General features: G+C 37.4%; 2 protein-coding genes across 6 annotated transcripts in view; both read right to left on the bottom strand.

Moving 5' to 3' along the window:
• LOC107102913 (voltage-dependent calcium channel subunit alpha-2/delta-2-like) overlaps window positions 1–3,784 on the bottom strand; it is a 52,332-nt gene extending 48,548 nt beyond the window's left edge. For all 3 annotated transcript variants that reach the window (XM_015402372.1, XM_015402373.1, XM_015402374.1), the window contains exon 1: window positions 3,393–3,784. In XM_015402372.1, coding sequence (XP_015257858.1) covers window positions 3,393–3,508 — 116 coding nt within the window. In that variant the 5' untranslated portion in view covers window positions 3,509–3,784. The remainder of the gene's footprint in view (window positions 1–3,392) is intronic.
• A 5,172-nt stretch (window positions 3,785–8,956) lies between these two features.
• On the bottom strand, window positions 8,957–22,920 carry acy1 (aminoacylase 1). Of its 3 annotated transcripts, none has more exons than XM_015402357.1 (15): window positions 22,781–22,920; window positions 22,294–22,439; window positions 20,303–20,367; window positions 20,108–20,212; window positions 19,914–20,008; window positions 19,744–19,820; window positions 16,913–17,002; window positions 13,877–13,933; window positions 13,703–13,776; window positions 11,817–11,866; window positions 10,505–10,649; window positions 10,359–10,427; window positions 10,169–10,248; window positions 9,540–9,600; window positions 8,957–9,446 (listed from the first exon to the last, which is right to left on the bottom strand). In XM_015402357.1, the coding sequence occupies exons 2-15, from the start codon at window positions 22,418–22,420 to the stop codon at window positions 9,282–9,284; spliced, it is 1,260 nt and encodes a 419-aa protein (XP_015257843.1). In that variant the 5' UTR covers window positions 22,421–22,439; window positions 22,781–22,920; the 3' UTR covers window positions 8,957–9,281. The 3 variants fall into 3 exon arrangements, with proteins under 3 accessions (XP_015257843.1, XP_015257842.1, XP_015257844.1); XM_015402356.1 differs by lacking the exon at window positions 22,781–22,920 and adding an exon at window positions 22,525–22,734; XM_015402358.1 differs by lacking the exon at window positions 22,781–22,920 and adding an exon at window positions 22,566–22,716.
• Between the last annotated feature and the right edge of the window lie 129 nt (window positions 22,921–23,049).

The following is a 23,049-nucleotide window of genomic DNA, read 5'->3' as shown; positions in this document are numbered from 1 at the left end:
AACATTTTAGGATGAATTTATTTTTTCCTTGTGATGCTGTGCAGCATAGTGATGGAGTTTGGAGCACTGCTGCCTTGTCGCAAGAAGGTTTTGGGTTCAATTCCTGGTCCAGGCTCTTTCTGCATGGAGTTTGCATGGTCTCCCCAAATGCATGCATAGGTTCTCTCCAGGTACTCCGGCTTCCTAACACAATCCAAAAACATGAATGTTGGGTTATTTGGCTTCTCTAAATTTTCCTTGGCCGTGCATGTGTGTTTTCATGGTTGTATGTCTATGTTGTCTGTGTTGCCCTGCGACAGACTTGGACCTGTCCAGGGTGTACCCCGCCTCTCGCACATAGACTGACAGAGATAGGCACCGGCCCCACAGCAACCCTGACACAATAAGTGAGAGAGGCTGGATGGATGAGGCCTGATGATTGGTACTTGATGAGCTTTTTTTTTATTTATTTAATCTTTATTTAACCAGGAACGTCTGAGCATCCATTTTCACCCACCTCTTTATTAGGTATGCTATTTCTAAATTATTCACTTTGCTGCTTGCCCATTCAAATAGGGGCTAGCAGCAAAGAGGTTTCCTAATTATGCTTGTCAAAGATTCAACAATGTGTTTTAAATATTCTTGTTAGATTTTGTTCAATGTCTGCCTCAAACAGTTGCTACAGGTTTGTCATCTTCCCGTCAATGGTATATACTACCACTTTTCCCATATCCCAATCCAGTTTTATTAAATCGAGATTACGCTCACATCATAATGTTCAAGTAACAATTTTGAGCGATTGAGTTAAGCTTTGAGACATGAATCTCTATCTTACTGGAAAAAACTGTTAAAAAGATAGACATGATCAAATAGTATTCATGAAGGTTGCAGATTTTATTTACTGTAATGCCTGGTTGTAACTAAGGGCCTAAAAGTATAAAACAAAATATCTCACACATTGGTAGTCTTTTTGTTTTCATGGCTATATTGCACCAAATGACTGAATTGGACTTACTTCATGTTGCTTTCATTGAAATATCCTGCAGCTGTTACTTGTTAAAGAAATACCTTCTTTTGCAAGGCTTGTGTATTTTTGAGTCAGTGAAGTACTATTCTTATTATTATGAACTGTTGTTGCTTACTGTTAGGGGCTTTTATTTTGTTGCATTTTGTTTAGAGAAAATCCTTAACCCATTAGGAATTATTGTGTGCAGTCTCAAGGCAGAGTTTCTTTCACCACAGGTTCTCTACCTCACAGGTAACACCCCTGGATTATTAAATCCAAAAAGAGTTTAGGTTCCTTAGACAGTTTGCTCAACCAAACTTTCTTAATCTTATTTAAGAATATCTTATATTAGGATATGCAGTGATGAGCAGTGTATGTTACCAAAACTGTTCAGGAAGGGCTATAAACCCTTGCAGCCTTTTTCACCCCAGAAAACACTTGTGTTTTTAATGCAGTGCTGCCCTTGGCCTTTAAGGACACAGGAACTGACTGTTACCACTCAACCTTGCACAGGGGATTCTCCATATTTTCTAAATATAGTAAATCCTGGCAGCTCATCTAATTTATTCTAATTAAAGCATCTGATTTCCACAAGCCTTGCAGTTATTGGAACATCCATTCAATATCAGTGTCACAACAACTTGTAATGAAGCGTAGCACAATTAGACATTAATATGTACACTGTTAGTATTATGAAAGACGTTTCCTTTCTTAATAAATGCAAATTAGTCAATTATCTCTAATTTAAAACCATGGCAGTATTTGTCTTCAACCTTTGACCACATTTTTTGTTAAAATTGCCAACATTATTTTATAGGGATTCTATTTTATAGGCCGACACCAATTGCATAATTACAAAGTATAAGAAATAGATGGTTTACAACATTTCAACAAATAAAATTACAAAGGCTGGAGTGGATTTGTATTCAGCTCCTTTTTACCTGTGCAATTTGATCTCAGGATAAATCCATTTGTTCTACAAAGGCCTTATAAGTTTGTTTAAGAACATTAAAGAACATGTAACGTCAAGAAGACTAAGTAACACAGCGGGCGGCTGTTGTTATTGAGTAGTTTTCTCAATAACAATGACTCTACTTAAGATTGGCATAAGAGACGCCATAAGAAGTCCACACCACCACAAACATGGTGGTGGCAGGATAAGGCTGTGGGGGAAAGTTTTACACAGCGGTGACAAGAATCTTTACTAGATTTATTGGGAGGATGGATAAATTAAGAACAGAGTAATCCTAGAATATAAACAACCAGAGTCTTTTATGTGTAAAAATGGGGCAAAGTTACACCTTCCAGCAGCACAGCAACATTGAAAGTACAACCAGTACTACAATGAACTGCATTGGAAAATATAGCTATATGTTGGAATCTATCTATCTTAGCTTAGATGAAGACGATAGGGCGCAGAGCAATATTGCTCCTTTAGAGAACTCAGCAAAAAAAAACATCAGAGGAGAAAAGGGAGAAGAAAAAGAGAGCAGTGACTATACACTATTTCCAACACCCTAATTCATCATAAAACACACACGCGCTTCCTCAGTCGCCAGCAAACCCCTATGATTTACTGCTCCTGTTCTAATTGGCAAATACAACTTGAATCTCCAGTTGTGATTGGACAGAAATCCCTCCCTGTAAACCCTGAAGATGAGTTGACCATCTGCTCTTTTCCTCTCTCCAGAGCAGCCCGATTGTTGAGGCTGGAAGAGGGCCGACAGAAAACTGCAGTCCAAAGCAAAGGGCCAGCTGTACTCAACAGTAACAAGTTAAAGGTTGTGCCGAGGTTGATTTAAAAAAAAAAAAGTAGGAAATCTGGGTAATGGTTATTTAAAAAAGCAGTTTTCATTTGGAAAAGGGAAGGAAAACCACACCTTTCTCTAGCACTAAACATTTTTGTCCAGTAAATATTATGGAATAATCACATTGCATGATACTTTTTGAGCTTTACAGCTTATTTCTCAGAATTAAAGCCCCCTCAATCTGTAATTTAGCAAATTTTCTAAAAAACAATAAAATACAATAAATCAAATGGATTTAGGAGTGTTATTTTAAACACTACACATTTAGTAGGAGGCTATATGTCAAGAGAGCTTCAGATAAACAAATAATCCAAAATATAACATGAAGATAAATCATAGAGAAGATTAAGCTATAATGTAATTACTATAAGATTAATTCTGCATACCTTAGGTCTTGTTTTCATATCCATGCAAATGGTGTAAAGATATCTGCTGTATGATGAAGCAGAACACTGCGTGTGCAATAATTTAAGTCCCCAAAAACACAACATACAATTATGTAACAGCAGAAAATGAAGCAGAGTGACAAGTTTCAGCCCTTCAGTGGTCAAACTTGTCTCCTGTCAAACCCCCCCTTTCTCCCACTGAGGTTTACTTACGTGTATTGCTGTGGAAATGTAAGACCCTCTGCTCCAGGCCACGAAGCGCAGAAAATCAGGAGAATTTCTACTGATATTAAGCAAGAGACGCTGCGAGATCTTTTTTCTTTCGCCATTTTCCATTCATATAATAATAATAATTCTCGCCAGCTTGCTCTGGGTGCCTGGATGATTGGCTCCTGATCGTCTCCTGGGGGTGTTGGAAGAGGGAGAGAGAAGCGATGGGATGCAAATCGACACAATGAGCGAGAAGGTGTCTACGGCTGATCAGTTTCCCGAAGACTTCATATCGGTCTGTGCGCTCAGGTGAAGGAGGAGGAGGCGGGCAGCATCCGTGAAGGCATCGCGGATGGTGGTGGGAGATGCACTACTGCAGCTGCCAAGACACTGCAGAGTCTCTGCTCCCACTCACACACATACTCTCTCTCTCTCAAACACACACAAACACACACACATAGGCTCGCGCGTTCACGACATCTCTTTCTCTCTCCTGTTTCTCCCTTCACGCGCGCTCACGCTCACCAGGCAACAGAGCAGCACCAGCATCCAGTTGGGCTTTATTTATCTCTGCAGAGCCACGTGGGATTTGCCATTTGCTTTATTTTTGGATATGTCACCAAAAGCCCTACATTTTTCCTATTAAACTCAAATAATATTTTTTAAAAATCAGTTACCTTTTTTTATTTTTTCCAGTGACCCTAATCCTCTTCCATAGATACATATATTCTTGGTAAATAAAATCAGATTTTGAAAACTGCTTTAATTGTTTAGGTGTTTTTCTACAGATAAAATAAACAGTAAGACAAAAAAAAGCAGCAGAATAAATATGTTTAAAATTACACATTTGACCCTTGTTTCTGAGAGGCTCAATGAATGAAACATGGCAATCCTGCTTTAAACACCCTTTTCCCTTAGCAAAAAGTAGTTTATTCAAGTATAGTAAAAGTGCACTAATTGCATACTTAAAGTCAAGCAGTGCACTTAGAGTTTACTTATTCCAAACTATATTTCATATACTTAACAATATAGTCGAGTGTACGTGACTATACTATTGTTTACTTTATTGTTTACTAAAGTATACTTTAGTAAACTTAAAATGTTCCAATTTAGTTCGAAGAAGTATTACTTTAGAAAAACTTCAATTACACTAAAAGTACATTGTTCAGGTATACTTTCTAAACTTATACTTAAGTATTCTTAATAGAATTTACTTCAAGTATACTACTTTTTGCTAAGGGTATGTATTTTATTAGGTCCATACTTTAATCATCATAAACATTTACGTTATTATGTTTATTAGTCTATTTCAGTTGTTAATGCTTTTTTATCAAATGTTTGTGTTTTATTATTTATAGGTATTTGGGTAATTGATGAGCGCTCTATGAATAACTTAGATGTGTGAGTCTGTTAAACCTTAATAATACCTGCATGTCAGAACTAATGTTTTCCCAAGTACTGTAGTTTATTTAATTAGGACAGTTCCTCTGTCAGGATAAAAGGTCATCTTCATTACGTGCGTGGCACAAATTTGGGAATGGAATTAGAGCAGAGATTTAAAAATAGTGTAATATTTAATAAGGCTCGATCCATTGAAGTCTCATTTACAGTTGTGTATGATGATGTGATGATGCTGCATAATGCTTCTTTAACTGTGATTCAGGGCCACTTCAACAAAATGTGAGCCTGGTTGGTAAGCGCTGCCTTCTGTAACCCAAATCAACTTCTCTGGTCTGAGTAAGATTACAATTCCTGGTCAAATCTGTTGTCATGTCTCAGGGTTATTTAACACAAATGCATTATGAAGTGTTATTTTAAGAGTTTGTCCCAAGTGATCTCTTCTCAGGAAAAGAATCAGAGAGAGAAAGCTTCAAGATGTAAACACAGAGTTTTCATTAATTCTTATTTTATTTTACCTCAGTGTCGTTTTCTTTTTACCCTGAGGGTCTATTTGTCTTCAAATTTCTATTCACCCCTGCTTTAACAATTCCAGCCTGGTGACATCCCTGTCCCAGATTTTAGATTACCTGCTTTTTGTTTCTCATGATGCTTTGGTTTAATCCATTAAACAGACTCCAGGCTTTTCTGATGGCAGAAAATGTATTTGTTTTTTTCTATTTTTTCATTTTTGAAAAGAAACCTAGATACAAAAAATTCTAATTTATGTTCTTGATGGATAAATTATGGAGCGATAAAGACAGTCAGCAAATGACAAAAACAAGGATGTTCTAATATTCCTAATACTGTAAGAGTTTGTGTAAATATGTTGTTTTAAAAAAAAAAAGTTGTGATAAAAGCAAAGAAGAAAGTATTTCACTTAAAATCCAGAAAATCAGACACTACACATTTCACAATGGACATTAAAGCACTTGGAGACAACGAAAGAAAGAAAGAAAAAAGACAGACAGACAGACAGACAGATAGATAATGTGTGGAGGATTAGGGCAGACACAAGTACTAGAGAATGTGCTGGCAAGTATAGTGTAGTACTGTGCCAGAGAAGCCACAGTGTGTGACAGACTACAATTAATCCCTTGTTTAAGGGAGAATCTTGTTTCCATCACAGAAGGTTTCAGTTGCAATTATCACCAGAGGACAGTTGTAGCTACACTGCAGAGCAGCATGGCAGAGCGAGCCTCCACTCAGCTGTAGGATTTAATTTCTTTGGGTTTTTTATTCACTGCAGCATCTGTAAGGGCTAGTAGCTCTACCCTGAAGCATGAAACTGAACACTGAGATTCTGCAGATTTAAACACCGGATGTCTTTTAGGTTGCAATGCAACTTCCACAGATTTACAAATTGGTTTTCTCCTTTTTTACATATTATTGATGATTTATTTCATTCTATTTCTAATGCCCTTTAAAGGCATATGTCACTGCCTTTATTGTTGCATGTTTTAGAGAGTGTCAGTAATGGGCCTGAACACCACAGTAGGGTGTGTGGAAAGACTCCATGATGTAGGTCCAATCTCTGCATGTCTCTTAGCTCCCTGCCAGGGCTCCTTTCATAGGTCGACAATACATTTTTACTGAGCCTCAGAATCTGTCGCTGATTTCTTACCAATGAAATAAGATGAACAATCTGCCTGTATGATCTGAATGAATTATCTCTGTAAATACCTTGAGATGACATGTGTTATGAATTGGTACAATATAGTTAAACCATGTTGAACTGAAATAATTACAGGAGCCTCTAAATTTGGCTCCTGGTTAAACTGTGGAGGAAAAAAACGTATGTTCAAAATTTTTAAACTGAAGTTTAAGAAAACATCTTCCACCATTAGGACACAATTATACAGTGGCGGTAAGAATCTGTGGTACACTTTATAAAAATTATGGATGTTTTCATGACAACATGACCCCAACAGGTATGGGAGGGAGGTTTTCATCTCCAGTGTGTTTTATCACAAGTTGGGCTTAATGTAGGGGAAATGTGGTCTGACCCAACAAGAGAATATGCTTAAATAATCCTTTTCACAGCACTAACATCTTGAGGCCCGACTGATGGCGAGGGATGATCAAACAAGATATAGGAGGCATGTAGCCCATATTCATATTTCTTTAAGATTCTTTTGTTTTGGCTCAGGATCCTAGATCTTCTGTCTGATCTTTTGATGTGGGCCAGGTTGGATATAAAATCCTTCTTTGCTGATTAATCTCCATCAAAAAAAAAAAAAAAGAGATAGGGAGCAGGATCATTAACACTTTGGAAATGTAATGGTGAGGAGAAGATTCAAAATTTAAAAAAATGGACCTGTAACAAATGACACTGCATTCAACCGTAGTGCAGAGGGATGCAGTCTCTATAACAACCATTTAATGCTCTCTACATGCCAACCTGTTGTCTGAGAATAATGCCAAGACATTGACATCTCTAACTTGCTTCACCTCATGGAACACCATTCCCTCTCTTAGATGCTCACTGCACAAGGACATTTAATGCACCATGTCTGATGAGTATGTGCATCAGGATTTTGCCAAGAATGTGATGAGAACTAATTTAGAGAGTAGACTGTTTGCCTTTTCCAGCCAAGAGTTTTATTGGAGGACAGAACAAATCCTTATTACCTTTGCATAATTTAAAAAAGATATATTTTCATGGCAAAAATCAAGGTCAATGTAATAACCAGAAATGGTCACTTTCCCTAATATGTAAAAACCAAAACTGCTTTTATAAGCGAATTCATAGAGAACGCAAAAACACATTTTTTTTTTTGTCAAAACATAACCTTAGAACATTATTGCTGATACACAAACTTAAATGTTTTTTACTTTTTAATTTAGCTTGATAACTCAGTGTTTTTACTCAGCTTATCAACTTTTTTTCCACTTAATTTACAGTAGATAACGTTTTATCCAAGGACTGATCTTATTTGTCATACTAAAATTACATGTAGTGCCACTTATAAGGTTCTTTGCTGAATGGCTGCATAAGAATCTTGTGCTTCTGGACCTCAGAGGGATCGGGGGAGTGTAACTTTTTGCACAAGTCTTACCAATCAGTGTTGTAACTATTATTAAAATTTAATAATGTTGGACTTTTTCTTCACCAGAGCATAAAAATTTCAATGCACCTTCACACAAATCTATTCGAAGACCTTTTAGATACGTTTACCATTGATGCCAGTCATTATGGAGGGTTCTGAAGTGTACATTTATCTTCTTTCCCATGTATTTTAAGGTTATTATAATAAAGAAAAAAATAAGAAAGGACACAATTTTCTACATTCTGTTAAACAGCAATAATGCAATGCACAACACGATGCTTAAGAGTCGACAGGATGACTGCACCTGCACCCTCTGGAAGGAAGGATATGGATTCTGCTTTTATTCCTTTCCCTGAAGGCCCTGTGTGTTAATGCTGCTGTCATGTCCCAGGGAGAGAGAAGACTAATTACTGGCTGCTCAGTCTCCCTGACGGTGCCCCCCCTCTGAGAGACATGCTCGGTTAATTGGAGAACAAATCCAAAGAGGGCTAAGCTGAAGATGCGACTGACCTTAGCTTAACTCATTGTAAGAAACATAGTACTTTAAATATGTTTTTTTTAACCACTTTGCCTTATCTTTCCATTCTTTAGTGGGTTTTTTTATTATCTTTTTTTGAGCACAAAACTACAATCATAAAAAATGTATTTAAAAAGAATGTCCTTAGTGCTTCGGCATCTTAACATAGCATTAAGAACTCTAACAAACTGTAGATATTTTAATGAGATGTTGGATGTTGAAACAAGGAAAAAAAAAACTATTGTATTATCAGATCTAAGCTACAGCAGTAGAGCATGGGAATTAAGGGCTCCCAGAGTGCTTAATTCTGCTTTTTAGTATTCTGTTCACATACAACAGGATCTTCATTGAGTCTGAATAAGCCAGGCCATTTAAGGTAAAAATGTTTTTTTTATATGCATCTTAAATTATATTAAAAACTTGTAAAAGTATTAGGCAAATTACATATAAATCCTTTAAATGTTCTTCAAGATGTCATTTCATTGTGACATCCGCCACATTATTCTAACTCATTACTCAAAAGACATAAACAAATATGCATTTATCTGTTTTATTTTTTTCCAAATATTTTATTTCTTGAATCATAATTTACAATTAAACACAGGTGTGATAATAATCATTGAATTACTGTACACGTGAAAACAATGTAGGTGATTTATTTTCTTTAGGATGATATGGAGCTGATGTTAAATACAGTGAATACGTTGTCAGAATTTGTTGCAATGTGATGTAATGCAAAACTCACTGCAGGCTGCTGCCTGCCACCTGAGAATCATCAAAGGTCAAGTGCTCAGCTTGGTTTAATCATATACGTGTTATTCTTTGGTAATCTATACATTTCTCAAGTTAAATGTTCTTAAAAGTGGAGAAAATCATTCCAGTGAGGATTTAAGCCTCATTTGGTAAGGCAGGGACACTTGTCAGAGCTGGAATGAGCCTCTCGTACACATGGATGCCATTCAGGAAGACTTGCTCGTTCAGATACTCGTTATGGTCATGCAGCAGAATGGGGGTCCTGTTCATCGGAGAAAAGCCGATCGCAGGGATACCCACCTGGAGTCAAATGAGATTATTTCACTTCTGTGATATTATATCTTAACAAAAAAAAAAAAAAAAAAAGGCCTAAGATATTTTCACGATGCTTACCGCTCTGATGAAACGGCTGTCAGTGGCAGCTGGGAATATCTCCTTTTCCAAAGTCATATTCCTAAAGTGGAAATGATGGTGTCATACATAACAAATGCAAAGCATTTCCAGGCACCCTGATAAATAAATAAAATCACTCTTTGCCAAACACAGAATAAGAATTTATGAGCAACTGCAGCTGTACTGTGATGACTTGGGAATGCATTACAAGGGTCATCTAAACTGGAACATGGAGATGATACACAGAGAATATGCAGCTGTTGAGGTTCAGCTCTCTATGCAGGTAAAATAGACCTCTACAACTCATTAGTTTGAAGATAAACATGCTTTAAACCAGCAGAACTGATTTACAGGATAATTAGAGGATATAATACATGGAGGCTAAGGTTTTTATAACTATACTGCATTTAAAAAAAAGTTTTTGAGGAAAGATAAATAAATGTTAATGTGTTTGAATTAATTGAGTGCAAGCTCTTTTTTAAACATACTGTTCACACCCCCTGGAATTTTTCTTAATGTTTTTTAACAATAACTCAGCCACCTTTCACTTAAGCTATCATCAAGCTTCCGTGCCTTTAGGTGGATATCTGAGCACAGAATTAGAATTCAATTGAAGTGGTTCGACTCACATTGACTTGCAGGCAGTGCTAAAGGCACTCCACCAGGGGTCGCTCTCAGCTGTGGATGTGACATTCTGGTTCATGTGTTTCTGCATCAGACAAGAACAAAACCACCAAGAAGTGCATTACTGAGAAGCAGCCAGGAGTAGATCATTTAGATCAGCAGATTGTTAGTGTAACCTGGAGGACACTGACTGACCTGAGCAAACTCATAGGTGACATCATCTCCTGCATCCTTACACCACTGCTTGATCTGCTTTTCAAACTCCTGATGGAAGTTTTAGAGTTTGAACACAAAGGTTTTGACTCTGGGCTGTTCATGTGAAGAACTTAACACACACACACCTGGAGGTTTACTGTGGGGGGGATTCTTAAGTCGAAGCTTGCATCCATTTCAGCCGGAATGACGTTGTAGGCCACACCTCCTCTGAGCATGGTCAAATTCACGGTGGTGACGTCTCCAAGGGTGAAACACTCGCTGGTGTTTAAGCTGGCAGACACAATGAAGACAGCCAGAATCATAAGATTTAAAAAGAACAATTATGACTGCGGCAGAAGGCCAACTAGTCATGTGAACAAACAAGTACATCCTACAGCCTGACAGTTTTCTTAACATATTTGTACATTTTAATATTCAGAAGAAATAATCTCCTACATAAAATGGCTACAATCACACACAGACCTGTTAAAGCACGTGGTTTGTTTATAACAACTTTAATCAGCAGTTTGAAGGAAATGTGCCTCACACTATTAAATTAGCCCAGACTGATGGAAGGGGGGAATCCATGACAGGTGGAATTGTATTAACTGTTTGATCTTTGAAAAGAAGATTAGATGTCTGGAAAGAGAGCTAAAATAGTCAGACAGATAATAATTAAAGATTAGTCATTTCACTTTGTGGAAAATTGTTTAAAAGTAGAAGGCATTCCAAATTGCCAACATGCTCAGGTCTGGATGTCCAAGCAAATTCACTCTGAGAGGGTATAGGAGGATATTTGAAAAGGCTCAAAAAACACAGGAAAAAGTCCTCTTAGGGACTCCTTAAGGTTGTTGATTCTGTTCAAATGAAAGTTTTTGCCTCTAAAATAATTAAGAGATCACAGGTTTGACTATGGTGTGCTGGTATCTGCTACAGAACAGTTTAGGGTGTTGAACAGATGAGCACACATAAAGTCACAGGTATTTCCTTCCAGAAACATAGAGAACTGATAATATATTAGACTACAAGGAGTGTTCTATTTTACAGTGGGATTCTTGGCTATACGTTGAATCGCTGCCGGACGAGGCGAAGATGGAGGGCTAAGGCTAGGGCTACATCTGGTCTAAGACCCACTCCCAGTCAGAAGTCATTGCTCACTAATAAAAAGTTCAACATTAATCAAACTGCACTCGCGCCTTGCATCTTGTGTTAGTCAGTCTGGCTGGCCAGGCTACACAGAGCCACCTCCTCGTTTTGGGGCTTAGTGTCTTCAAATAAGATCAGTGTTTGAAAAGGAGTTTTTAACTTTGCACCTAAAGCAACCTTTGAAACATAACCGTTCTTTTTTAATCCATCTTATAAAAATAGAACATTTTATTATTCATCATATATTTTATAGCTAAAATCAATCACTTAACACCTCATTCCTTTAAAGAAAAACGACCTAAACCATCTTACCGGTTTTTCTCCTTCTCTCTAAAGTCCAGAAAAGAGTTGATGACTTGTCGCTGCAACACAGAAAAGAATCTGATTTGTTTTGTCTCAATAAACTTTGTGATGAGACTTCTTTTGTTCCAAGAATTTTATTTACTGTAAATCTTGCAAGTCTTTGCTTTGACACAACTGCAAACTATCTAAAGGAAATGTATGTGAGAGAAATGCATCTAATTACAATTGCTTTGCTATACAGACATGGACAAAATTGTTGGTACGCAACGTCAAACTGGTTCCAGAAAAGGCTGTGTGGCTGCTGGTGTTCTTTCCAACCAAGCAGTAGCATACCAGACTACATCTCATCAAGTAAGTTCAGTGTTAACCTGATGATTTGATGAGATGACTGGAGTCAAAACCAGTTTATCACCAGTATAACAGAGGCTAACTGGAGAGGGTAGAAGGACAGACAGAACACTGAAGACGGGGTAGAGGCTATGGTTGGCTGGGAGTAGGACAGCAATACACTGGAGAAGCCTGGCAGGTAGAAAGCAGGAAATGACTACAGCTAGCCTCAGCTAGCCTCTGGAGGCAAACTGCGAAAAAGATGGAATGAGTACAACAGGAAATCATCGCAGCCTGCAGGGCAGAGAGAGCGGCGATGCGGGGAAGAAAGGGCATCAGCTGGTCTGTATCTGAGATGGAGGTAGGATGACAAAACAGTTCTAGAGCTAAAATCAAATGGCTTTTCTAAAAGCCACCTAAAAACATCTTAAGGGCATTCCCACATTATCCTTTGTCAGCATTACTTTCTCTATCCTGCATTTTAATAAAAATAAATATGGCATGCCACAGTTTTAATTTGTCGTGTTTTTGTCATTTGCAAATTTATTACACCTGAAACTGTCAACTGGGTTTAATAATCCCTTTTACAGGAAAATCCTGTACCTAATCAAGGAAAACGACCAGCTCAATATTATCCCCTATTTTCCCCTATGGTTCGTGGTGAATTCTTGGAGCCTCGCACTGAGTCCGCAGCTCGGCATTTCAGATGCACCGTGTTTACGTCCTGGACCGCGTCATCAAATTGGAGGAGCTTCAGCTGCGTGAAGCTGACACCTCACCCATGTGAAAAAAACATGCTCAGCAAATAGACTGAATGGTTTGTGATTCATTGGTGCAGGTTTTATATTTAATTTGATCATTTCTGAAATCAAAAACACAATAATAATAGAAAAACAATGTGTGTTACTTTATTTCAGAGATATTAAAGATTATTTTTTAGATCACCCAGAGGTCAACCAAAACCCCAATACGCTCAATTTTAATTTAATCAAAAGTATTTTATTTTTCAGTGCTGTTTGATTGGTGCAGGTAAAACTGTCGTCTTCAATTTGGATCTGCTGTTAAACCTAACAACCCCCCCCACCCCCCACCCCAAAAAGTCATTGTGGCTTTAAGTCGAGGGTCTTTTGATAGAGGGTGAGGGCTTTTGTTATTGAGTAAGGGCTACTGGTTGTAAGTAGGGGGTGTATTGGGATAGGACCTTTATGGGAGATGACCAAAGAGGACAGCGTTTTTGAAAACAAATCACAAAAGCCAGACTTTACTACTTTTGTCAGATCCAAGTTAAACCTATGACTATTTTAAAGTTTTCTTTAATTAAATGAGGGGTACCAACAAGCTTGTCCACATGTCTATATTAAGAAACTAAGTACTGTGGTTTCAATTGAAATGGATGTAATAAAATAAATGTTGATTATATACCCGAATCAAATCAAATTGAACTCTTGTAAATAGAAAAATAGATTAATAATTATCTCTCTGTTTAGAATTATTTATTAATCATTAACTACTATGAGCATGTTTTCACACAACATTATAAAACAATGGGCAAAAATAAAGCTTCTTACCAGCTTTTCTGCAGCTGTATTTTCCACAAACCTTGAACCATGACCAGGACTTCCCGGACAGCGGACAGTAATCCCTGGAAAGGAGAAGTCATTTTTACAATCCATCTGTCAAGGTTTATAGCAACAATAAATCTTCTACTGTTCAAGCATTGTTTTTTTATTGTTAATACTCACACCAAGGATTCCTTTCTCCATAAAATACAGTGAAAGCCTCACCAGGATTGGCAAGACCTTCAGGACACATAGAAAATAACATCAACATCAGAGTCATGAGGCTTAAAGAAAATGTGTTTGTAGTAGAAATAGCAGCAACAGTTACACTATTGACAACTGATAGAATGCAAAGTACTTGAATATTTATCATATTTTAAATCTAAAATAACATTTAGGATGTTATTGTTAGATTTCAGGGATCAGATTTCAGTGATCAAACCAAAAACAGCCATTTTCTACAAATTAATATGTAAATAGGTTTCAATTTGGGCTCATTTTAAACAACCTTAGAATGCAAACCAAATTACAATTTGAAAGTTTTTCTTCTCACAAAGAACACTAGCCAACCAGTCAATCAGATTGATTGATCCATGTTTCAAGGTAATGAATAGTCTAAATAAAAAATTCAAGACTTATCCATGTTATACTCTAATTTCCAGCCTTGTCCAGGTCTGAAACATACCTAGAAAAATGTCTAATCTTTTCAGGCTCTGTAGAAGGCCTACCTTATGAGGCTTAAACTTCTTTCAAAGATTTCTAAAACCCCTCACTACTGCAGCCCAAAATGTATCAGACTTATATTACTGGTCCACACAGACAGTGAATAATACCACCATTAGCTAATTTTCAGATGCTTAGTTCGATTGTAATTACTTCATAACAAATTTATAGTAATGCAGAACTATATGTGTCCTATTTGTATATAAGTCCTATTTGTACCGGGTAAACATCATCTGTGATCATTTCCAGAGATGATGTTACGGAAATCCCCTCGGAAATAATTTAGGGATAAAATTTAATAATTCAAATTTAACTTGATGAGTTCAAAAGTACTTGTTTATCTGCTGCTTTAATCACTCTCTGTCTTTATTAGAACTAGTATTACAGGATTTTTACCTCTGCAAAGGAGTTTATGCTTTAACCAGCACTGGTTTCTCGGTTTCTTTGTCAAAATCAGAAGTGTGCCATATGTATAGGAACAATCCATGTTTGTTTGTTTTTTATGATCCAGATCATAATCTCATAATAGAATTTTTTTCAAAGACTAACATTGTGAGATAGGGGTAGTTCATGGAGCAAGCAGTTCCCCCCCAAGCCAGAGGGTGGCAGGAGCAACCATTTACAGCAAGGTATTTACTGAAGACAAAAACACAAGAAAAGGGAACATTGTTGGTTTGTTAGCTGTAATGCAAGGATATAAAAAAATATTGTAATGCAGTGCTATAGATTAACTTTACATTTAAAAAGAGCAGTTTGTTGATACGGGGCAAATATACTCTAATTAGCAGCTTTTGTTATCATCCAGCTGGCTCTAGAGGGCATTAAAGAAAAGTTTCAGGCCAGTTTGAATCATTAAAATACTGTGGAGATTGCCAACATTCAACCTGTCATATCTTTCTTTCATTTTTGATTCTCCATTAGCTTGATGTTAATGGAAAGCTTAAACTCCACTGTTTCATGATCTGTAAACAACTTAAAACTTCCTACATAGTGTTGTTCCTGGTCTTGCCAAAGCCTGTCAAACAGATTTAATGATTCTAGAGGGATGAATGTGGCCTTGTCTTTACAAGTACCATAACTCCACCATCTTTTAATCTGCTGGTTTAACGTGCTCTGCTATCACACTCCTAAATACTGAGACTATTAATTTTGCGGCACTGCAGTGTAGCCAGTTGATTTCAGAGACAATAACCTTAAAGTTATAGTTGTAGTGGCCCTGGTGGATAAAGTTAGGCAGTGTTGTTTTTTTTTTGTTTTTTTTTTAAAGCAGTCTTATTCTCTGTATAAGCGGCTGGTGTTCATACTCCAGTTCCAGGGCCAGTACTTTAGCTGCACTATCTTTAACATCCATCACTTTTGGGCGGTATTCTTAATACATTCTTGCAAGTCATCCAAAACTATTGACAATATTCATGTGATTTATGCCAAATTTCACAATTTATCTTTATTTTTTTCCCTCCCGTGTCATAACTAAAACTTGAAGCATCACATATTCCAACAATCCAAACAAATCTGAAAACTACGCAAATCAATGTTAGTCATACTATTCTGTCTGTGTGGAAAAGTAGCATGGCACATATATATTTTGACAGGAGATAGTACTGGAAGCCCTCTACAAGTAAGATATAGGCCCCGTGCTTTAAACAAAAAAAAAAAAAAAGTAAACCTCACTAAATCTCAACTATAATAGATCTTAACTGGTGAGAACTATTAGAAAACAAATGGCAGAAATAAAAAGAGCCGTCAAAGGGCTTTTCCCAACTGGATGAAAGGCCTGTATAAACCCGAGAACTGGGTTAACCCATGTTTTTCAAACACTAATTTCGGTGGGAAAGAGGTTTAAAAGGCCCTACATTTTTTTTTTAACTATTAGCAATCTCATTTATTAAATAAAAGTTAGTAAAGTGTTCTATAAGCATCCTTAATAATAAACACTGTAAAATGTTTTTTTGTGGATACAGCTTAAACCTAGAAGCTTATCCTAAAGGGCCTTTCACACAGGATGCAGTCTTCACTGCGCTTGCTGCAGGTTCAGCGCAGCGGCGTACTAACTCGGCACTGCACTGCTGCTGCTCAGGCTGTTGGGTTGGCAGAGAAAATATGCATCTGATCTGTGCTAAGAAGCGAGTGCTAGCTCTGGCCATGCTAGTCACAAATAAAAAGAGCATCAAGGAAGAAAAAGCTGTGGGTGCATGAGACCATGATCCAGGGAGCAGCTTGGGAAGTTCAGCCTTGTTTAAGAGCTTTGTTTTCACAGTGACCCTTTCCAGGCCTATTTTCAGCGATTGTGAAGCAGGTCAAAGTTCAGCTTGACCGTGGGTTAAAAAGGAGCTCCCTTGGTTTTCGCTTTGCTAGATGCAGAGGCTGCCATTGAAAATAATGGGATTCACAGCGCAGCACACACCACATCCTGTCTAAAAGGCCCAAAGATATGCTTTTTTTTTTTTTTAATATAATGATGATTTAAGAATTGCATAAAAAAAGAAGTACAGATACCTTCATCCAGTGCAAAGCCAATGTTTAATTTTTTAAACTCTTGATGTGTCACAAATGTTTCCATCCCCTTGTGGCCTCCGACTTCCTCATCTGAAAAAAAGGTCCCAAAGTCAAGCTGTTAAAATTCTCCAAACAAAAAAATTTCACTAAATGAATGTTAAGAATTAAATAGTTTTCTCTTATTTTTGCCTCAGTAACGGTTACATTAATATCACCCTTGGTACTAAAATGCAGGAAACATTAACGCAACTTCACCTGTTTATTTCCGTAATATAACTTCCTAGAAACTCAACAAATTCTGTAAAATTATTCCTACACCACTGATAAGATCATATCAAAGATAAATGGTGATATTTTAAAACTGCTCTTTGTGCAGTTTCCTTTCATTTTATCTTCTTTCCTGGTGTAGATTTCTCCATAAGCTTTGGATTATTATGCAGCTGAAGGTTCCTGTGAAATCTACAGTCCTCCACGTGTTGATGGTATGTTTTCATTTTGAGTTCATAAAGCCTTTTCACTCTCTAGTGCGAAGAGTACCTTCCAGTCTCTATGTTACATTATATACGTATTCCAGGGAACCAAAACACAGAGCATAAATTCAAAAATAAAACTTAAATAAAATGTTGATCATCTAAACAAGGTAAAGTATCAAATTTGAAAAAGGCTTTCTAAGCTTTACCTCTGCAGGGACCCTTTGGGGTAACAACTGGGTAACTGGTAATTTTACAGAAAAGAACATACTTTTTTCCTGAAAAAATAAATGCTCTCAAATTTAAGATTACATTTTCTGGACATTATCCTAGTGTAATCATAGACTCAATCAAATGAAGAGTCATTCAAAGGTTTTAATTGCAAAACTTCAGAAAATTTCACCTGGCTGGGAATAAATGAGACCAGTGCTGTAACAGAATGGTTATGACATGATGTAGACAAACCTAAGGCCGAAACACACCAGAAAATAGGATAGGAGGAAGTCCTAGATTTTACAATTGGTTTATGTGAATAGTCTCTGGCTCACAGTCCGGATTAGCTGCAACTGTGTCTCTTTAGGAACGGCTGAGGCAGACCCCGGTCTATCTTGGTTGGACCTAGGGGTGGGCGATATATCAGATATACTCGATTTATCTCGAGTTTCCCCACACACGGTAGTTAAAATGACTCTCGCAACCACCAAGTACAAATTCGCATGACGACATTTAGCCATTTGCATCTATTTCACTGAGTTTTGTTTTTCCCACACTCTTTAAATGCATCATAAACCCCTCCTCCAAACAGGATTATTTTATGCACGGCACGCACACTACAGCAACCGGCCAATGAAATACGGCAACAGCAGGTGTTTCAGCAAAGCAATATATGGCAGTGGTTTGGATTTCACTTCAAGGACATCAAACAAGCAGCAGTAATTTGTAAGACGTGACGCAAAACCTTTGCTGTAAAAGGTAGCATCACCAGTTAAAACGTTAAATAAATCAGCTGTGAAGCTGATGACGTTGACCTCGTCGTTTGAAAAAGCGATTCCATATGTGGGAAAAAGGAATAGATGGAGGGAAATAGCAAACGCTATTTATTACGTTATTTAAATGTTTTTTAGATGCACTAATACCTGTGAGGTGATGTGGTCTTGTTCAGAGGTTTTTCAGGTGTTTTCCAAATTTGGCAATGTTCTCAATTTTACCACTTTTTGTGCTTCTTTAAAATTCCCAGCACATTAAGATCAATCAAAAAGTTTTTAGATGTTTTTAAAGGTAATTTAGACATGTTGTGATATATATCGTGTATCCTGATTATAGCCCAAATATATTGGGATATTAGATTAGATTTTCTTTATATCGCCCAGCCGTAGTTGGACCTAAGCAACAATTTGACAGTATTCCAAAGACTGCCAGGTGGAGAGACATGTCAGCAAAACTAAACACATCCACAATAGGAAATCCACCCATGAATAGCTCTGAATCGCAAGAGAAACCAGTTCTTCCCCATAGATGTTCGTCATGAAACCTGCAGCCAGTGATGGGAGTAACGGCGTTACTAACGCTGTTACCTTTTTTAATAATGAGTAATCTAACTAATTACTTTGTAACTATAACACAGTTACCATTGCCGACACCCCGTACTGCACGGTACTCAGGTCGCACAATGAACCTTTTTTTCATGATAGGACTCGTGCACGCCTGAGAGAGGGGAGGATGTGATTGGCTGATGTGTAGTGAGACTCCATCTGTCAGTTGGGTAAGTGGGTGATTCTGCTGGCGGGTGTTAACGTACAGCATACATGCTTACATGTTTATAGGCCTGTCAGATAGCGTTCCCCCTTGATGTCATTTACGTTGAGTTGCAATAAATGCAAAACTCTCTGCAGGTTCTTGTCTTTGTCATCCACTCTATTCAGCTGGCTTTTGAAACACATGGCGAGAAGGTGGCGGGTGGTGGTGAGGGTTACGGGGGGCAAGAAACAGAAAAGTAACATAATAGTTACTTTTACTAGTAACTTTTATTGTGGATTAACTCAGTTAGTAACTCAGTTACTTTTGGGAGAAGTAACTAGTAACTATAACTATTTACTTTTTCAAAGTAACGTGCCCAACACTGCATGCAGCACACGTTTCCTGCATATATAGCAAGCAGGTCAGTCTTTTTACTCATGGTGGGAACTTAGGAGGACAGAAACCAGATAAAGTGAAACACAACCTTCTTGGAGCAGTGGGTTCAGCTTTACATCCACTGCCCAAGCTTGATTATGCTTGGACAGTCGGACTCAAGCAATGTGTTTCGGCCTTAAGCTCCTAAAGTTGACGGACCGCTGATGTGGAACCAGTCAGTAAACTCACCGGGAACAAACATCAAATGCACAGTGCGTGTGGGTCTCCATCCCTGTGCCTTCAGTCTTCTGACAGCCTGTATGTACCTAAACAGACAACACCTTACTCAGCACACTCTGCGACAAAGAAAAAAAAACCTGTGCATTAACACAGTGAAGATCATGGCTTTTTATACCCACTGTATAGTCACACATTTCATGTCCTGTGATCCACGAGCATAAATGTTACCCTCAGCATCTTTGGTAGCACTGAAAGCATCATATTTCCAATGCTCCTGGAGAAGAGATTGATACCAGGTCTATCTTTTAATCAACTGTTTTTTTAGTAAACAGCAGGACAGGAAAAATTCCCTAAAAAAGGGTTTAGTTCAAACCTGATAAACAGGAACAACATCAGTGTGGGAGTTCAGTAAGATGGATTTTAGGGTGGGTTTGGTTCCTTCCCATGTCATGATCACCACAACTCTGCCCTGACAGACCTGAGAGCAGACAGACAGCTGGATTAACAAACATCTGTCCCAATCTTAAGGCATGCTCACATCGGATCTTCACATCATGAAGTGAATCACCTCAATCTTTTTCATGGGCAGCTGTAGCTCCTCAGCTATTCTGTCCAAGAAACTGAGAGCAGAATCTGGAAATGAATAAACATGGATGAGAAAGACTGGTTTAATTATTAAACTATAACAACTCATTGCCGCTGCTGGTTATTTACTGCTGTGGGACTTCAGCATCATCACAAAAAAAGAAATAAGATTTCTTGGTCCACTTCTGGATTCTTTACAGACTTTTAATCCAAATAAGAGGAAATAAGAGTTTCCTAAATTTAGGTGATCAGCTAAAACACAGTTCCTGATTTTCCAGTTTTAGAAATAGCTACAGCTAAAGCATTGTTTGTAATATGTTTGTGCTGTAGGACAATGATACTGTTTTGCTACCTTAATTTTCACATCAGAGACCGGTAGTGATGGAATATTTTCTCTAAAATAGACAAGAAATGCAATGTTTTCATATTTGAAGTGTCAAGAAAAAATATATAAAAAATAAATCACATATATTATTTATATTGATATTTGTATTTCTATTAATATTTGTATTATTTTTTGACAGCTTCCCCGCTAAAATGCTCTTGCAAAGTATATATTTTATCCTTTAACGTCGGAGCCCAAATATGGGAGGGGCTCGCACGGTAATTAAACAGCCTCATTTTAAGGTTGTCGATTCCTGGTGGCCTTTATTTAGAACATTGAGACAGCTAAAGGGGATGGTGTGAAGAACCGTACCTCAGACAGCTCATCAACAGCCAACATCCACCGTATATGGGGCACCAACTCTACTACAACAGAACATAGTGCCCTGACAGATGTATTTCCTTAACAATGATCCCCCTTCAAACTAATAAAATAACTTCACTTTTGTATTTTTTTCAGTGAAGGAGTAGAATATATCTACTGATACTGAGTCACACTGCCTCCTAGAGTTTAAATAGAGGATGAACTTGGTAGATTTTCGGTTTTACTTTGCTTCGATTTCATAAGAAAAATATTTTTGGACAATCAAATTCATATAAAAACAATAAATAACTTTTTCAATTTAATATTATATTTCAAGATATTCATAAACCAACCATGTACATGATTAGTCTTGGATTGTGTGACACAAGATCTAAAAAAAGATGAACTTGGTGCAATGGGTGGGGAGATCTCTGTTTTTTATTTTTATTTTGAAAGAACAGATTTCATTATAATGGTTTAAGGTGCGGGGCATCATCATCATGAAACTTGTTTTGTTCACTCTTACTGTTGCACCAGTCATCTACAGTATCTGCATTCATTTATTATTCGTTATTATTTGAGAAACTTTAGCGAAGACATGCATGGATTAAACACCCACTACTACATTAAGGAGCAGTTTTCAAACGCCTAGTGCATAGATTATTCTGCTCTGCATTTAGTCACATTGATTTAAAGCAGAAGATGCCTGATGAATTATCTGCTCTTTGGAAAGAGAAAACCAATTCAAGCAAAAAGCAGCCAGCTACCTTATCGTGGATGGCAATAAATTGGGGAAGGTCAGTTCAGCATATTTCAAGCTCCATTCAAATCAGAGATTTAGGCACCATCGTTTTATTTAAAGGCCTCCAAACCTCAAAATTAAAGGTTTTAAAACCATAAATGGCTACAACATTTCTTAATTTTAACACAAGTAACCATCCTATGATTATACATTATACTATATATGTTATACTTTACAGCTACTTCCAGGTTTCTGGTGTTTGTCTGAATCCATTTCAGGATTACATGTTTTCACTTTAAGTGTAAACTTCAGCTTTGTGCAGAACTGTCAGCATTTAATGAGTAACGGACGTAGATAAAAACTGGACTTTGTTAAAAGGACCAGGTGATACATTATCCAATACACTTAAAACACAATAACTATTACATATATTAACAAAACTTTTATACTGCATAATAAAATCAAGATATTAAAGGTGAATTAAAAGTTTCCATGGTATTTTGAAATATCTGACATTAGTTTCCTGCGGTATAAGGAGTCTCACCATAGTCAGGCTCTGGGTGGACGGTTTTAAGACGAAGGTATTCCCTGAACAGAGCCACTGAGGGGTCCTCTCCTTCAGGGGAGCCCTGACCCCCTCCAACATCCGGACCGTCCTTGTCGGGTAGCATGCTGGGATTTGTTTATCCCCTTAAAGATATGAAATACATTCACGGTAAATTGTGACAGCACATATGAAATAGTCCCGTTCACTTAAACACACAAAGCGCTGTACCCGGTTAAACCTGTGTCCCAATGGAGCTGCTGGTAACGCACCTGCCTTCAGCTCTCAGCAGCACCTTTATTAAAGTCATGCTAGAAGCGGCTAGCCTGCTTTAAAGTAACCTGAGCCGCTACAGCGGTAGCATCTTCTTAGCTGTACATTAACTACCCTAGTTTGCCCTTAAGAAATACGAACTTTCAGCGCAAGACGTCAAATAGATTTATATAATTTAACTTCTGGATTAGTTGAAATAACTAACTATACTTACCAGAGGCAGACAACCCGCAGACACAATCAAAGTCAGCCTGTAGGGGGGTTTCACCTAATTGTTGAATAACACTTTGCGCTCTTAAAGAAAATAAACATCAAAGGGTTAAGATTTTTAACCCGTTTATATCAATAATGATAACCACAATAAACGAAAGATTTTCTACAGGATTTTCAAACGCAAAGAAAACATGACCCTACTTTGGACGATACCATTTCTCAACTGTGACGCATTCAAACCCTCTGTGGCTGTCGGCAAGCCATTTTATC

Source organism: Cyprinodon variegatus, unplaced genomic scaffold (genome assembly GCF_000732505.1).
Source record: "Cyprinodon variegatus isolate N-32 unplaced genomic scaffold, C_variegatus-1.0 Scaffold1340, whole genome shotgun sequence".
Taxonomy (NCBI): Eukaryota; Metazoa; Chordata; class Actinopteri; order Cyprinodontiformes; family Cyprinodontidae; genus Cyprinodon; species Cyprinodon variegatus.
This window is presented reverse-complemented; position numbering and strand designations above follow the sequence as displayed.

Bases quoted from the DNA above. Each gene is read 5' to 3' on its own strand.
- acy1 (XM_015402357.1), bottom strand. From the start codon at position 22,420: ATGCTACCCGACAAGGACGGTCCGGATGTTGGAGGGGGTCAGGGCTCC. The intron at 20,009-20,107 runs GTTTGAACTAAA...TCTCTTCTCCAG, and splicing joins ATGTTGTTCCTGTTTATCAG to GAGCATTGGAAATATGATGC. The intron at 10,249-10,358 runs GTCAGTCAGTGT...TGTCTGATGCAG, and splicing joins TCACCTATGAGTTTGCTCAG to AAACACATGAACCAGAATGT.